We start from the raw sequence: 15,561 nt of genomic DNA, 5'->3' as shown, positions 1-15,561 counted from the left end.
GTATTTAAAGAAGAAAAGCCTGACATGTTTTAAAGGGTGAAAACTTTCAAACCCCAGTGTTTAAAGGTCAAATCACTTCTGTAGCATTTTAACTCCATATGATATTTAAAAACTTCTGCCTGGCAGTTTTAAGATGTGCAGGTGGGACAGTTAAAGAACTACAACCCTCCATTTGTAGTCAAGAGGGGAAAAACTTGCTTGCCTGAGTCTGATTGCATCATTTTACCATTTCACTGCTAACTAAAGCATTTTCCATGTTCTTAAAAACCATAAAGACACCATTCTCTTTGCAGCAAAAAAGCATGTGATTTTTCCTGCCTATGCCTTTGAAATGACTTAGGACTCTGGAAAATTAGGCGATTCATACTGTTTATAGAAAGTAACAGTTTATTAAGGTATAATAATTCATCCTCGTGGCATATGGCGGGGGGAATCCCACAACTGTTAAGAAAAAAATAAAAGTCAAACTGCTGCATGACAACACAAGAATGAGCATTTGCCTTAACTTTCTATTGCACATGAGAGATCTTGGAAACAGCTGAAAGGGTGAATATTCTTTTCATCTCTTGAGAAATTCTTGAACAATAACAACACTGTACTGGCACATACCAACAGGGGTTCAAGATGCTTAGATAGCCCTGATTAAGTTAGACGCTGCAGGAGGTCAAAAAATGTTGGCTATACACTTATGTGGAACTATGTCTGTGTTGTTTTAACAGGTGAAATTGCCCTCTTATGTGAAACCTCTGAAAAAGTTTCAGTACAAAAATAATCTAATCTGAGGTCTGAAGCAGTGATTTTTATCCTGAACTATGTCAAATAATGTTTGGCATCATTACCCCCTGCCCCTCCAAAATTGTTACATCTCATAAGCAAGAAGAAATAATACTCTACAGAATGTTAACACATCATGTACTGGTATTTTACAAATATTTCTGAACAAAGGAAGTATAATTTACAAATGGTCTAGGGCTTGTTACACAAATACAAGAAAGGTTCACCAACAAAAAGATTTCTACAAAAATACCATAATATTTATATCTAACTTACAAATATCCCCAAATCATGAATGGAGTTGAAGCTGTTTTGTAGGACATGACAATTTATAAGAATTGGAAAATGAAAAGTGACTTCTTAGAAAGAAAGCAATGCATGACTGAGCCTTGGTTAAAGGTATGCAATGAAAAGGAAGATGTGTTTGCACCTGTCACCCACCACACTATCTATATTTTCTGTCTCTCTCTCTGCTTCTACTTCTGCTGTTTCTGCCTCTTTCCTTATGGTCCACTTTACTGCACTTGTCTCCACAGCTCTCTCTACATTTCTTCTCTCTGTACACATCTGTGCTGTGGCTTCTGGTTTCATTTTTCCTGTGCCACTCTTCACTGGGGCTTCGACTTGGTCGTCTTCTTATCTGCCTTTGCCTGTAATTGCTGTGACTTGTGCAAGAGCTTCTCCCACTCCTCTCATCCTTGCTTTGGCTTCTGCTATCCCTCTCATTTCTTTCAGTTTCTCTCTTGTCTGTGCTCTGGTTTCTGCTTTTGGACTTTCTTTCACTCTCATAGGAGCTCCATTTGTTGTTCTCCCCAGAACTATCTTGTTTTAAAAGTCTACACTTCTCCCTGTCTTTGTCCTTGTTACCGTGACTACTGGAGGGTTCTTCATAAAGTTTTTCCTTCTTAGTCTTTGCCTTCCCTTCTGAATCACTGCTGTTAGCCTCTGAAAACTTGTCTTTTTTTCCTTTCTTAGAATACATCTTATTTTGTATGGCTTTGCTGTCAGTCTCACTATCACTGCTGCTTACTGAAGTCTCACTGGAGGAGGAAGAGGAGCTGATCTTATGTTTCTTGTGTTTACGTTTGCTTTTCTTCTTTTGCTGCTTTTTCTTCTTTCTGTCTTTCTTCTTCTTCTTCTCCAGACGATCCAATTTCCTTTTATTTTGAAAATAAAAACAAATAATCAAGCATTTAAAAATGTAGCACCGCCTTTGTGTGCCGTCAATACTTAAGACGATATTACGCAGTAAACACGCAACATTTTCTTACAAAGTGTGTTGAGCTTTTAATTTTTAAATTTCTGATCTCAAACTAAACTGAGTATTTAAAATGTAGTTCCCCTCTAGCCCTCCCTCAGAACTACTGTACAAAGAAGTAATTTCTAATGGACCAAATTTAGGAAGGTGAGGGTAAGAAATGTGAACTGGGCCTTACAACTGGTAGCGCAACCAGTTTGATTCTGTAATATAACAAGAAAAATTTTCAACGGCAGAAATAGCAGTTAGGTGCCCAACTCCCAATGACCCTCAATGAAAGTTAGGAGCCTATCTGCTATATGTGCCCCAATGTTAACAGCTTTCTGGAGAACGCTATAATCTATTCAGTCATCAATGGAGGGGTAAAATGTCTAGTCAACAGTACACTGTTCTAATAGGCAAGCAAACACACTCATTTTCATTTCAATTGCTTTTGCCCAGTTTTGTAATTTTAAGCTCTTGGTCACTCTTTATTTTGTTAATTCTTATCCATGAGTCAGCCACTAAATTTGACATGCTACCTAGACTGCCTTCATTGGATTTAAAACAAATTGAGAAGTTTAAAATCACTGAGGACCTAAACACTTAGCTAAATTGGAGCATTTAAAAATATACAGTAATTTAAACAGTATGTTTGGGACATTAGGAAACCAAACAAAATTATCAAAGGTTAAATTATTGAATTTCTCTCTCTCTCTCTCTATACACACACACACACAATTATCCTTCATAAATAGTGTAAACTGTTTTCCTTCCTTAAAGTTAATTACATTTTTGGACCTCACAATACTCACAGAGTGCTCTTTTAACTTTTCTTTAGGTTATTATATTTAAATAATATGTGTGGTTTATCAGCCAGTGATTCAAAATTGGTTAATAAGGACACAGAAAATTAGAGAAGAAATGTAAAACCTCCTTTCCCCTTAAGCATATGAAAGCAACAAGGCAGCAGCAGAGAAAATACAGACTTTGTTTGGGAACCACAAAAATATCCTGCGCTCCCTCTGCTGGCTAACCCTAATCCTAGGGCTATGGTAAACTTTACCACCACCATTGATGCTGATGCACAGAAGACAGGTTAAGTGTAGCTCCCTTAGGAACAAAGGAAATATGTCAAGCTTTGCCAAGTGCAAAATCAACAAGGAAAGAAATTTAATTTTAAAACTTGGAAGAGGGCATGGTAAATTATGGAGTGTAAAATAATATTTTAAAATAGCAACTGACATTGTCCTCTATGAGCCAATGCATATACAATGTTAGTGTGTCACAGCATTCACAGTTAAGTATGAAATGAAAATGAAAACGAAGCCATTAAAATTGCATTACAATTGGATTACAAAACGATGGATAAACATGCTGCATAATACAAAGTGTAGTAGTCAAGTGTAGATTAATCTAAATTGATTTTTAGTAGATGGAAAACTGTAGTTAAAAGGTATTGGCTATATTGCTAAACTCATAGGAGTAGGTGCCATGCAACTGCGATAAAATTACCTCAGAAGTTTCTGTTTTTGTTTAGTTGACAGTGATTTTAAAAATTCAACTTCTGGGTCGTCATCTCCTTCACTTGCAACAAATTCCTATGAAGAGAAAAAGTAATAAGATACCATATCCTTACATAAAAATAAGGTGACATTTCAAATTCATGATTCCTGTATTAAAATATTATGAACATTAAAAGGTGTGTGAGAATTTGATTTTATGTATATAAACACACACACATATACACCTCCTATAGAGCAACCTTGGGAACATAAGCAGTTAGCTTGCTACAAAAAGGGAATCTATACTGGGTTTAAAAGGAGTTGGGTGCCAGAGTACAGGAACCATATAGCACCATAACGTGAACACTATAATGTTTCCACAGGCTAAGTCATTTAGGGAAAGCTTTCCTGAGTTCTGTCTAGTGTAAGAGATGGAAGCATTGGTTGGTGGATGGGAGACTGCAAGTCCCACTGAGTCACAAAGAAATTTAGGCAAGTCACTTAACCTTTTTCTACATTAGCTTACTATCTTGCTTATACCCATCCACCTCACAAGTGTGTCATGATGCTTAAATTATTGTCTATAAAGTGCTATACAAGTACAATATGTTGCAATTGTATTTTCTACCAACAACAACAACACTACTAAAAATCAGGTCAGATTTAAATTTAGGAATTTTAAGACCCCCCCCTTCCTTTCAAATTATATGCATCTGGAATACCCAATTTCTCACTCTTCACATTTTTAATTTTAATAACACATGAGCAATGACAGGGCAGAAACTAGGACAGAAGTTCTCCATTTGTGACTTTTCTAAAAAAACTGGTGAGAACTTTGCAACACATTTAACGCTAATCCCATAAACTAGATTGTCTCCAGAGTACATAATTTCTTGTGAAGGCAAAGAATGCTGCTTATGTGCATAAAAAGGGACATAAGCAATTGTCTGTTTACTCAGGCTTTTTAGGAAGGATTGCGAGGCAGATTGTCCCTGCCCTGCAAGTCCCCATCCCCACCTGGTCCAGTTATCTTACTATACGAGTGAGGTTGCTTTATGGTGGGCTTGCTAGTTTGGATAGTGTATATAAATTGCATATTTCACATTTTTGTTAAAGCACCTACAAATCTGGAATAGGCACTATGTGAAAGTCTAAATAAATACAATTATATATTTAAAGTCTTGTAAATAAAATTATATAATACAAATAAATTAAGATAAAAAGCTTTAAATAGAGTGTTATTTTTTGCATGCTTTTCTCTGGTTTCATCCAAAGCCAGTTCCGGGGCAAGGCTGCAGGCAGCAAGTATCACATCAGACGTATGTTGCAGGCGCCCAAATCATCCCCTCTGGGAGATATTCAATTTCTAGTAATCCAGGGGAGATATTTAATTTATTAAACTGTGGCCTTAAAAAAATAATTTCAGATTTGTCACTTTGGCTAAAACTAAGCAGCAAAACACAATAAGTTTCAAGATATTTTCCACTGCTGGATCTATCCAGCTTTCCTATGGATATGCATATTGGAAAAATGTTAAGTCGCAATTCACAAGCAATCACATTTAGATTTACAGACATTTTCAGCTTACTGATAAAAAGATCATTACCTGTGATGGATCATTTGCGGTCAAGTTTCTCCCCAGTACATTTTGTTTCAGTGCAAACCCACTGTTTCTCATCTCCGCTATTAGCTCTGAGGGGTGCATTGATGGCCCTGTTCACAAAAATCACAGTTTGAATGTATCATTTATATCTCTCTACCTTTTTTGGGCTCCACAGTAGGAATTCAGTTGAAGCTTTGTTAAGTAAAATCACAGCTAAATCAACTCAATAATCTTCTGCTGAGCAAATAATCAGATATGATTTTCTAAAACAGCAGTCTGGAGATTCAGAATAGAAAATAATTGCATTTTTCTTTAAGTGCAAGGGGATTCTCTTCTTATGTAACTTTGTCATGTTGAAAACAATATATTTAGGTATTGTCTGGTTGTATGCTTTTGACTGTAGTACAAAAAATATAGGAAGCCTAGAACAGCCATATTAACTTCAAGATTTTTTAATACTTCCTCTCTCCAAAAGCAATAAGAAACCACACTTTTAAGAGGACATATAGCATTTTTCATAATCGTACAATACACATTTTAAAACTTTCCCATATATTTTTATGATTTAGTAATTGGACTTCTCTGAAATAATTTTTAAAGAACGCCCTGTACCAAAGACTGTTTTTCTTCGAAAATATAATCAAGACCAGAGTTACATAATATGCATGTACTGATCACCTTGTTTACATTTTCTTTGTTTTGTTTTTTAGTTTTAAATACTGACTGTGGAGAGGTGGGAAACATCACTGTAAGTTCCAACTCCTCAGCATTTCTGTGCATACTTGTCACTGTATAGATCAGAGCCAGGACGACTATGCAATACCAAAAAGGCTATGTACATCCGCAAACAAAACATATAACTATTGCCTGTGAAAGAGCTGTTATAATTTATTAGGTAAAAGGTAGGTGAATCATAAAGATACAGGCCATTCACCAGTAATTCAACATACGTAGCATCTCAGTATGCCATCAAACCTTAAAGAAATTTACTAACAATGTAATATATTTTAATTACACAATCTGTAATGCCAGATTAACAATTGGATGCAAAGAGGAAAGCTATTACTCTTCAATTTTGTCTGAAACGCTGTCTATGCTGGATACCTTTTGACTGGCATTTTCAGAGAGATGTAATACCTGAAATGGCAGACATACTCTGCAGCATAATTAGGTGCCAGTGAGACAAATGGGCCAGCAGATGATGACCTCAGAGCCAGCCCTAGGAGGGGTAGGTGTGAGCAGACCAGAGAGAGCATAATCTGGTCAAGATTCAGAAGGGATTTATAGGTCAAGAGCAGCACCTTGAGTCTAATTCTGAATGTGACAGGCAGAGAGAGTGTAACAGAGTCAGAACTGCTGCTGTAACCTTGCTCCGCTTATCCATATCTGCTCCTGATGCATTATCCTGGTACCTGCTTATACCAGATGGAAACCTAGCAACAGAATTTGGTACCAGCTGAAGTTTTAATGATGCATACAGGGAAACAAACAAAAAGGGCATTACAATAGCCTAAACAGGGCAAAACAATGACCTCAGAACGGGGGAGAGAAAGGCAGACACACCAGGGCAACGGACTTGAAAAGACAGATGGCAAATTTCACCATAGCAGAGAAATCAAAATGTTTAATCAGACCAAAGCCCAGAAGGACACTTCTAAGCTAGCACACATGAAATGTGGCCATGGAAGAGATACACCAAGTGACAGAATAAAATAGTAATTCTAGAACTCCTGCCTTCTTCAGGATCTCACAGCATTTTACACACATTAACGAATTAAAACTAGTTATCCCCAGTCAGCAGATGGGAGAAACTGAGGCACAGCAAATATAGGTAACGTGTGCAAATTTTCCCCAAAGGGGGGTGGGGAGAGAATAAATGCATGTGCTATTTTGTTTTTTATTATATAAAAAAGTCTGAAAGATTCTTAAGATTTTTTCCCCTATTTCCCTTCTTTTGCTGTAGAAATATCAGCAATTTCAAATCTTTGTCTTTCCTATTTTTGCTGGAGAACTAATGAGCTAGAGTGGGAGCTCTCTAAGCCATCCATTCATTCACAGGCTACATAGGGCTATTCAGCCTCTTGCAAAGAGATCTCTTCTCTCAATTCCTCACCTGGTATTTAAAGTTAAATAGGTGTTAAGGGAAAAAAGAAAAAGGGCAAAAAATCCAGTTTTGAACAATCTGACTAAATATCACTAATTCTTTTGGTGCTTGTGATATCATGATTTTTTAGTTACCTAGCTATCCATAAAGCAGCCTGCTATAGCTCCGTTTTTGTTGGCTCAGCTGCTGTGAAGTGGCCACAGAACCTGTTTACCTGACTCCTCCAAGGAATATCTTTCTTAAGGGGCTTTTCTGGCAGCACAGACCTGGTAGCATGATGCCTGTGGCACACAGGCATGTCAGAGATGGGGGGCAGAGATGTGGCTGAGCTCAAAACACTCCAACTATTCTCTAGACTGGCAGAATGGCCCATAGGAGGTAGTTCAAAATTGTCATTAATCAGAGTAGTCTTTCGGGGGTAGCTGTCTTATGCTACAGATATGCTCAGGATCTGAGAAGTGCAACAGAGAATTACAGCCCCCGTTCCCTCTCATCTCCTTGATCTCTTTGCTTAGGTTGTGTCTTCTAAGTACGCCTCCTGGGAGACCTTTGCACCACTGCACACATGCAGAATTCATGTCTGGTGCAAAAAAAAATTTCCAGCAAAAAATACATTGTGCCCAAGAAGTGCTGAAGTTCTACCTTTCACCCACCACAGGTCGCTGTGGCCCCAGAAGAGCCAGCAGCTGACTGCATTCATCACAGCATCCTGCCCGCGGAGCCAGGTTAGGACAGACAGAGTGGGGCACACAGGGCTGCTGGGGGATCCGAGGCTGGGCTTCAGAAGGACTAGTGGGGGGAACAGATGGGGAAAGCACTCATGAGCTAGTGGGGTGACAGCATTGAGTCAGGCACTGAATGGGAGGGGTGCTGCAGGGCCACAAGAGGGTGCAGGGACATGTGCAGATGTGCCTGACTGAATGGGAGAGGCTTGGGATGGGGGGAGGCTCCCCAACTACCTAATAATTCCTCCCTTCTCCCCCCAAAAAATCCTGTTCCATACTTCTCCCTCCCACACCAAGCAACCCTCCAGGTTCACTCCCACAGTCCTTCCCGCTCCCTCAGCTCCTTCATTACCCCTGACTCCTCCCAGCCTTTGCACTGCTTCTGAGGAGTGCAGGAAATATGTTTCTGTATTGTAGTTCAAATGAATTACTCAAAGTTATGTATTAATATGCCTACTAAGGAATCTATTTGTCAAAAAAACATTACTTGCATCTTTTTTTGTGTGTGTGTATACTATAACAGACATACATGCTGACAGGTATTTTGAAATAAATTACCAAAATATTTGAAACCATTGTGATTATATTGTGTTATTTTGACAAATAAAAGAGGCAGAATTTTGCAGAGTTTTTCAAATATTGTGCACAGAATTTTGAATGTTTTGGTGCAGAATTCCCCAGGGAGTAGAGAGGTACAGTTCAGAACTGGGGCCAGAGTCTTCCAGGAATAAACTTCTTTAGTTTTAAAATATCTCTCTGGCCTTCTTTGCATATAATAATTGAAAAGAAAGCACACTATTTTCTTCTTCTTTCCATAAAAAGCTTATGGGAATATATCTTACTACTGATTTTTGTACAAAGCTCCAATTGACTTTGGTTGACATTTAAGGCCAGATTTGTTACTTCAGTGACTGCTCAGAATCAGACAAACCCCAAACTGTATTTAAACATCTCTGTTCTCCAAAAGCATGAGAAAACTAACTGTATTCAGCAAGTTATGAAGTTTGCTGGGAAAAATAAGAACCAGTGGAAGGCAAACCTGAAAAGAAAATGAATTAAACTAGTAAGAGATTTAGACAATTTCTACTTTTTTTTTTAAATTATGGAGCCATGCTTATAGCTCCACCAATCAGTAATACTTTAGGTTCGAACCAGGTTCTACTATAATTATAAGTGCTTAAAGGAGGTAAGCAACATTAGACCTATAGGTGTATTACATTGAAGTTACATCAAAGGTGCCTACAGCACATGGAAAGGTTCCCTTTTTTAGTCTGTATATATTGAAACATATAAAATAAACATGATCCTTATTTTGAGACTCCACATAATTCTGGTTAGTGAAACTGGCTTGACCTGAAATTGACAGGTTTGCTCTGAAGACAAAGGAGAATTTTCTGCAAACTTTGAAGAAAACTGGTCAAACTGAGTTTTAAGTCGGTAAAAAATTATTCATTTGGAATTTTGACAAGCATAACAGCGTTCTAGATCCCATTAGCTCAGAAATGTCTGGTTAGTACCCCTTGAAATTTCCCATATATTTAAATCTACTGCAAACTTGTGCTCAGGCTATATTTGAAGAAATTGCTCTAAAACTACAAAACATTACTAACGATAGTTGTATTTCTGATGAAAGGTTATAGCATGTGTATGACAGACAGAGTGAAACAGGATGCCAGATGTTATGACCCTGGACGGAAATGCAGAACTATTTTGCTGATTGAGCCGTGTAGCTAGATGAGGTGAATTTCATTAGAACCAACTAAGGAAGAAAAAAAAGAAAGCTGAGTTATTCTTAAAAATGATAGAGCTAAGAAGAGGACAGGAAATCTTGTAGAGGGAAGCCCTGGGGATAAAACAGTGAAAAGAAGCTTGAGTGAGGGTTAATGGAAAACTGTAAATAGCGTCCTGCCTTGAAGTTTTCTTACATATGTTATGTTTCTAAAGCTGCAGAATAAAAGCATACCCCAGGAACAGGCATACATTCTCAACAAGCCCCTGCTGTGCATGTATACTATGTTGTGTGGGGGAATGGTGTAGGTACCTCACCCATTCACAGTGAGTATGTCACCCAATAATGGCTGGTTAGAGTGAGTATAAGAATCCTCTCTGTAGTTGCCAGGTAATGGAGAGATTTTTCTGTCTTAAAAAAGGTAGAGACCTATGTTTTTTGGATCTGTAGACTTGGTTCTAGTTCAGGTGCTGGTGGTGTATTTATTTAGTCATTTGTAGCTGTGAGAACCAAAGGCTAATTAAGTAGAGCTTGTCAGGCTTTTGGGTTGACTGGCAGGTATCCAGCCAGGTCCGCAAAGGTTCTGGACACATGTTGCTAATTGAAAGAATTGAGAGACTCAGTATCAGTTTTATAAATTTTATTGAAACACAAAAATAAAATGTAACCAAAACTAAGCTACTATTAATAATATTAAATGAACTAGGATCTATGTTTTTACAGTGCCTAGCACAATGGAGTCCTGGTCCATGACTAGAGGGTTCCTGGGAGCTACAGTAATACATAAGAAAAAAAAAAAAAGCAACACAACTATCAAATCAATATCAAAATCAACAAATTGGCCTCAATACTGGACTGCAATTAAACCATCAATCCTTACAAATTCTAAGACAGAATCTGAGAAGGTGGCTGTTTAGTTATAAATCCCAACTAAAGAATTTAACCAATGTCTATTGGGTTTATAATTTGAATGGTTAAGAAGCTTAATGCTGAAAGCAAATTATTCTCTAGTGTCTGGAACACAATCCCAGAGTTAATTAAAAAGCTTCCCCTTAGATTTTAAATTTCTGTGACCTGGCTAACCCTTTCTGCCCTTCCCCCCGCCCCCCACACTCCTGCCTGGAGATATTAGAATACAGACTTTAACAACACACTCTTGATAAGGAAAAGTTTGAAACTACCAGAAGTTACCGGTGACAATCTCAAGTCTCAGGATTTTTAAACATCAACCACACTTTAATGAGTAATTTCATGAGACAAAAGTTAGGGCTGTTTCCAGACACCTTCCCCATGTGGACTTTATGGGATATCTGACTCTCTGAGTAGGAGCTGAATCTACAGTTAAGGAGCCAAGCAGTGATATTTTGCTAGCACAGTGCTTCTCACTAGCAGACCTTCTTTGGGTGCAGGGAGACTGATCAAAGGCTGGAGTGGCCTTGTTGGTGCTTGTGACTTCCTCTCGTCAAAGTTGCTGGCCTTATAGGATCTGGAACTCTTACCCCTCAGGTAGTCTGCTGACCTGAAAGACTAGGGGTGTCAGCTTTACCCTTGATTCTTATGGCTGGCGAGCTTCGCTCACTCCTTCTTGCAACATCTTCCCCCAAGGTCTTTGGACAAGTCCAGTGTAAAAGCTATTTTGGAGTCATGCAACTTGATCCAATTACATCTGAATTAGGCCATCCTTAGTGATCATCAACTTGGAAAAGTTCCACTTAAATCAGCAATTTTAAATATATTTGATGTTTGCGTACCAGAGACGGACATCAGCATTTCCTCAAACCACATAAAACAATCTGGATACAAATGACCACTTTGGAGGAAGTTGGCATGGAAGTTGGGTGTAAAAGGTCCTGTGTCACCAGTTTATGGAAAGTTAGACATAAAAATCCTTTAAAAACTAGGATTTAAATCCTTTAAAAGCTAGGACCCCTTTTCAACAGTCACTCAACATTCATTCATCAGCAAAACTGAAAATAACATCAAACAATGATCTGTTTCATCATCGCCACTTTCTATTCTTCTTGAAACAAGGCAATTAAAGTACCTAAACTATTACTGAACTGGGCAAACAGCTTGTTGTCTGGAATCTACATCTTAACAGAGATAAGTTACATACAAACTTTTGAAGACACCTATTTAAGAAATAAAAATTGCAAATTTCTATAAAGGTCTGTATAGCCATAAAAGCGGTTGTCCTCATATAGCAGCAGGTCATTGCAGAATGGTACCAGACTTTTTTCCTCTATATGATGACAATTGGCTAAACTGTTTAGCTTTATGCATAATTAAAATTACATTATGGAATCACACAGAAGAACCTCCATAGTTAAGGATGCATCCAGGGATCCAACACAAGACCCTTATTTTCATGGTCCTAGTAACTGTGCAAGGAGAAACTATTTCCAGCTAAGTCTCCTGTGGTGTGTCAGAGTGACCCTCCCATGGACTCAGCTACCCAACAACTCTTCAGCGCAAGTCCGACTTATCTCCCATAAAACACCTGCTCTCTATTGCCCTTCTTCCACCTACACCTATTATCTCTCCACTGAATGTCACTATCCACTTCTGGGCTCCCCACAATGCTATTGTATAAAGCAAAGGGAGACCTGAATAGGTAAAGGGCGAGGTAAAGGGTTACTTAGTGGGGGGAGACCTAGATTGTGAGCATGTCCTTAGATGGGCTCCAAAGCTACATTGACCCCGATAGCTCTGCTTTGCTCTCTGCTCCCACCAGCCTACCTTAGAATACCTCCCTGGTGAATCACAGAGTCAGGCTAGCAGCATCAAAGAATGGAAATAGTTGGTGGAACTTGACAGTTCTATCAGCTTTTCCTTGTAGGGAATCAAGCAACCGGTTATGGCAAATAGAAATAATTCTAACATTTTAAATTAAAACATACAGTGTGGCCTACATCTGAGCTGTCATGTGAATGAATGTGCTAAGTTTGGGGCAATTGTGATAAAGTTAGTGCAGCCTGAAAACATTTCAGGTGAAATTTCAAAATGGGCTTATTTGGAAATGTTTCTTCTGCTAAAGTTACTATTTGAGAAAAAAATACAGACAATTCAGTTGGCTCAGAAAAAGTTAGAGTATTAAATGTGGAAACTGAACTCATTTAATAAAGTGTGAAATTAGGGATTTTAGTCCTGTTTGAAGTACAATCCGAGTGCAACCGTAACAGAGCACTCAGATTTCTCCTGATATTTAACTGAGATCAATTTAACTGCATCAATCTGATGATTGCTATTAAACAACAAAGGTTAAAAAAAATCCTATATTTTACTTGCTACAGGTCTAATTTACAAGTTCTCTCGTTCCCCTTTTAGGCCCCTCCCTTCCCATACACAAGACGACTGGAAGTTATGTCTGAAACTATTTCCTTTTAGGTCCTGTCCACACTCTGGCTGAAGTCACACAGCCAACAACTGTATTTAGCACATAGTAGTTGCTATCATGGTTTCCACTAACAAATGTGGGCAGGGATTTCTTTTTTTATTAGAATAATGCTGACTAAAGTGTAGGCCTACATTAAAGTGGTCTAAAGCATGGTTTTCAAATTATCCCCAATGGCGGTGGAAAATTAAATTAAATACAGCTGTTGCTAGAGTAGTTCAAACTGTAGCATGGACAGAATCAATCTTTTGGTCACTAGTGACCACCAAAAACGGCACTTTGGTATTTCTCCTATCTGCTCCTGATGCATTGTCTTGATAATGCCTGGTTAGTTGATTGACAAAAGCTTTCATTTCTGTCAGCACTGCAGAAGACCAAGCTGAGTTATTCTGCTGCATGCAATCAATTAAGTTACCAACTAAGTTTTGATTCTAGACTCCTGTGGAAAGTGTTGAGGTAAGAGGCAGTGAAACCACAACTCATTCCCACCAGAGGCAGATGACAGTAACTGATTTTCAGACATCGTGTTATGCTTGCATAGTAGTGGCATTTACTGAATCTTGTTTTGATTCATAACAGACAATTTGATAGGGAAGTCACTGATCATAGGCTAACAGGTGTCATTTTTACAGTCACTTTTCTAACAGCCACATTTTAGTGCACCCCAGTTGTTTGCATATATTGCAGATTTTACCAAAGCACAGATTGTTTAGATTAGAGATGGACCATGAAATTCAAGTTTGGGAATGGAAGTTGCACAGATCCAGAGTGCTGAACTAGAAACAGACCAGTGTGGCAATGCTGACTTCACACAGGTGAAGGGAGCTGGAATGGGGGTTCTGGTTTGGGACAGTTTCTAGTTTAAATGTGTGTTATTTTTACTCTAAAAGGAACAACCCTAAGATCCATCATTATAGAGCCTCCATAGATGTATGCTGATGAATCTGATTAAGAACTAATCACCTGCGAGATGGTATTCTTTGAATAATGCACTGTTTTGGGAATAATACTTGGCAAAAGCAAGCTGTCTACTCTCTCCTATCCAAAGAGTACCTGAGACTACATGCTACTGTAATATTTCCAAATTTGCATTTTTCAGATGGAATAAACCTACAGCACTGTTCTACTTTGCTTCCTATGCAGCAATGATTCTAGGAACATGCTCTTATATTTCAGAGAGGGAAATAGATGACTATAATCACTCAAGCTTTAGACCTAGTCCCTCTAGCAACTTCTAAAGAAAAGAGAAGGATTTACTAGATTACCTATTCAATGTGAACTCTGCAACCTACGTTTACAAACTAGACAATCCTATTGGTCAAAAACTACATAGGCAAGTGTAGGAGTCCCTGGACTGGATTGCAAAGGGAAGAAGTGTTGAGCCGTGGAGGTCACCTGGATGAGTTGTTCATATTATCGTCAGATCTGATATCACAAAGTCTTGCTGTTCTGAGTGACTTCATTGACTATGAAGACAAACTCTTCTAGATTGATTCAAGAGCTCTTAACAACCAAGGGCTGTCTCTCTGGTGGGCTTTTGCTGAGTTAGCCCCATACTGGATTTATTTTGGAGTTTGAATAAGAGATCCAGAACACTGCTTCCTATGGTTGGAGGTCAGGGCTCACGGTTTGAGGTGGAAGACCTGTTTTAATTGGTCTGTCCTTGGAGACTAAAGAAAACTAGCTAGACTTCAAAATTCTTGGAGGGAGTATACCGTAAAAACCAATGAATTATTCTACCCAGCAGTTTCTTGGAACACACTTTTTCAGTCTCTACCATTAAATACTCTCAAATGTCCCCCTACCTTTGTGTCATTGGAGAAAGAAGAAAGTTTATCACCAGTGGTGGAAATCACAATCTGAGCTTGATCACAGGACAGAATTTTTGAATTTAGATCATGGCTGTGATGGAGATAAAAGCAGAGCTCTTTTTCACTCCACCACAAGGACAATGAAGTCCCAGACAGCAGAAATGTTCCAGGTCAAGACAACCTAATGAATCTGGGCTACCTCCACTAATACAGAGTTGAGCATTTCTCACTCAGAATTTTTCTACTACTTCCCAGAGAAGACTTATTGAGTTCAGATGAGATATGCACTTTGATGGAGTAATTTTCATACCCACTGTGGGGGAAAATAGTAAGTGCAACATCTTCTATCCTTGACTTTAAATTAGTTTTATCCTTTGCGGTCCTGGAAGTGCTTCATGAACTTCAGTTTACAGCCTCTATTTGGGTCAGTCTCTCTCATGGGTTGTTAAACTGAGTGGGATGATACTGACTCTATTATTGGTGAAGCAAGTCAGTGCTTCTTTGGGGGAGAGCAGAAAGCCAAAAATTTCTTCAATAAGCAGTTATTAGATGGCTATTGTTTAAGAAACTGGCTCTTGATGCAGAGAATCTTGACAATAATTGCCCTGTATCTAACCTTCCTGTTTTGGGGAAGGTTACTGTGAAGGTTTTAGCCAAACAGCTTTGCCAATACCTTGAG

The 15,561-nt window shown here is 38.5% G+C and overlaps 1 protein-coding gene across 2 annotated transcripts in view; it reads right to left on the bottom strand.

The window, feature by feature from the left end:
- Window positions 1-352: 352 nt before the first annotated feature.
- Window positions 353-15,561, bottom strand: part of CIR1 (corepressor interacting with RBPJ, CIR1) — a 42,593-nt gene continuing 27,384 nt past the window's right edge. For both annotated transcript variants that reach the window (XM_039495543.1, XM_039495542.1), the window contains exons 8-10: window positions 5,123-5,229; window positions 3,527-3,612; window positions 353-1,931 (exon numbers count right to left, since the gene is read on the bottom strand). In XM_039495543.1, coding sequence (XP_039351477.1) covers window positions 1,220-1,931; window positions 3,527-3,612; window positions 5,123-5,229 — 905 coding nt within the window. In that variant the 3' untranslated portion in view covers window positions 353-1,219. The remainder of the gene's footprint in view (window positions 1,932-3,526; window positions 3,613-5,122; window positions 5,230-15,561) is intronic.

Source organism: Mauremys reevesii, linkage group 11, assembly GCF_016161935.1.
Source record: "Mauremys reevesii isolate NIE-2019 linkage group 11, ASM1616193v1, whole genome shotgun sequence".
NCBI classification, from domain to species: domain Eukaryota; kingdom Metazoa; phylum Chordata; order Testudines; family Geoemydidae; genus Mauremys; species Mauremys reevesii.
The sequence above is the reverse complement of the archived record's forward strand: the minus strand, read 5'-3'. Positions and strand labels throughout refer to the sequence as shown.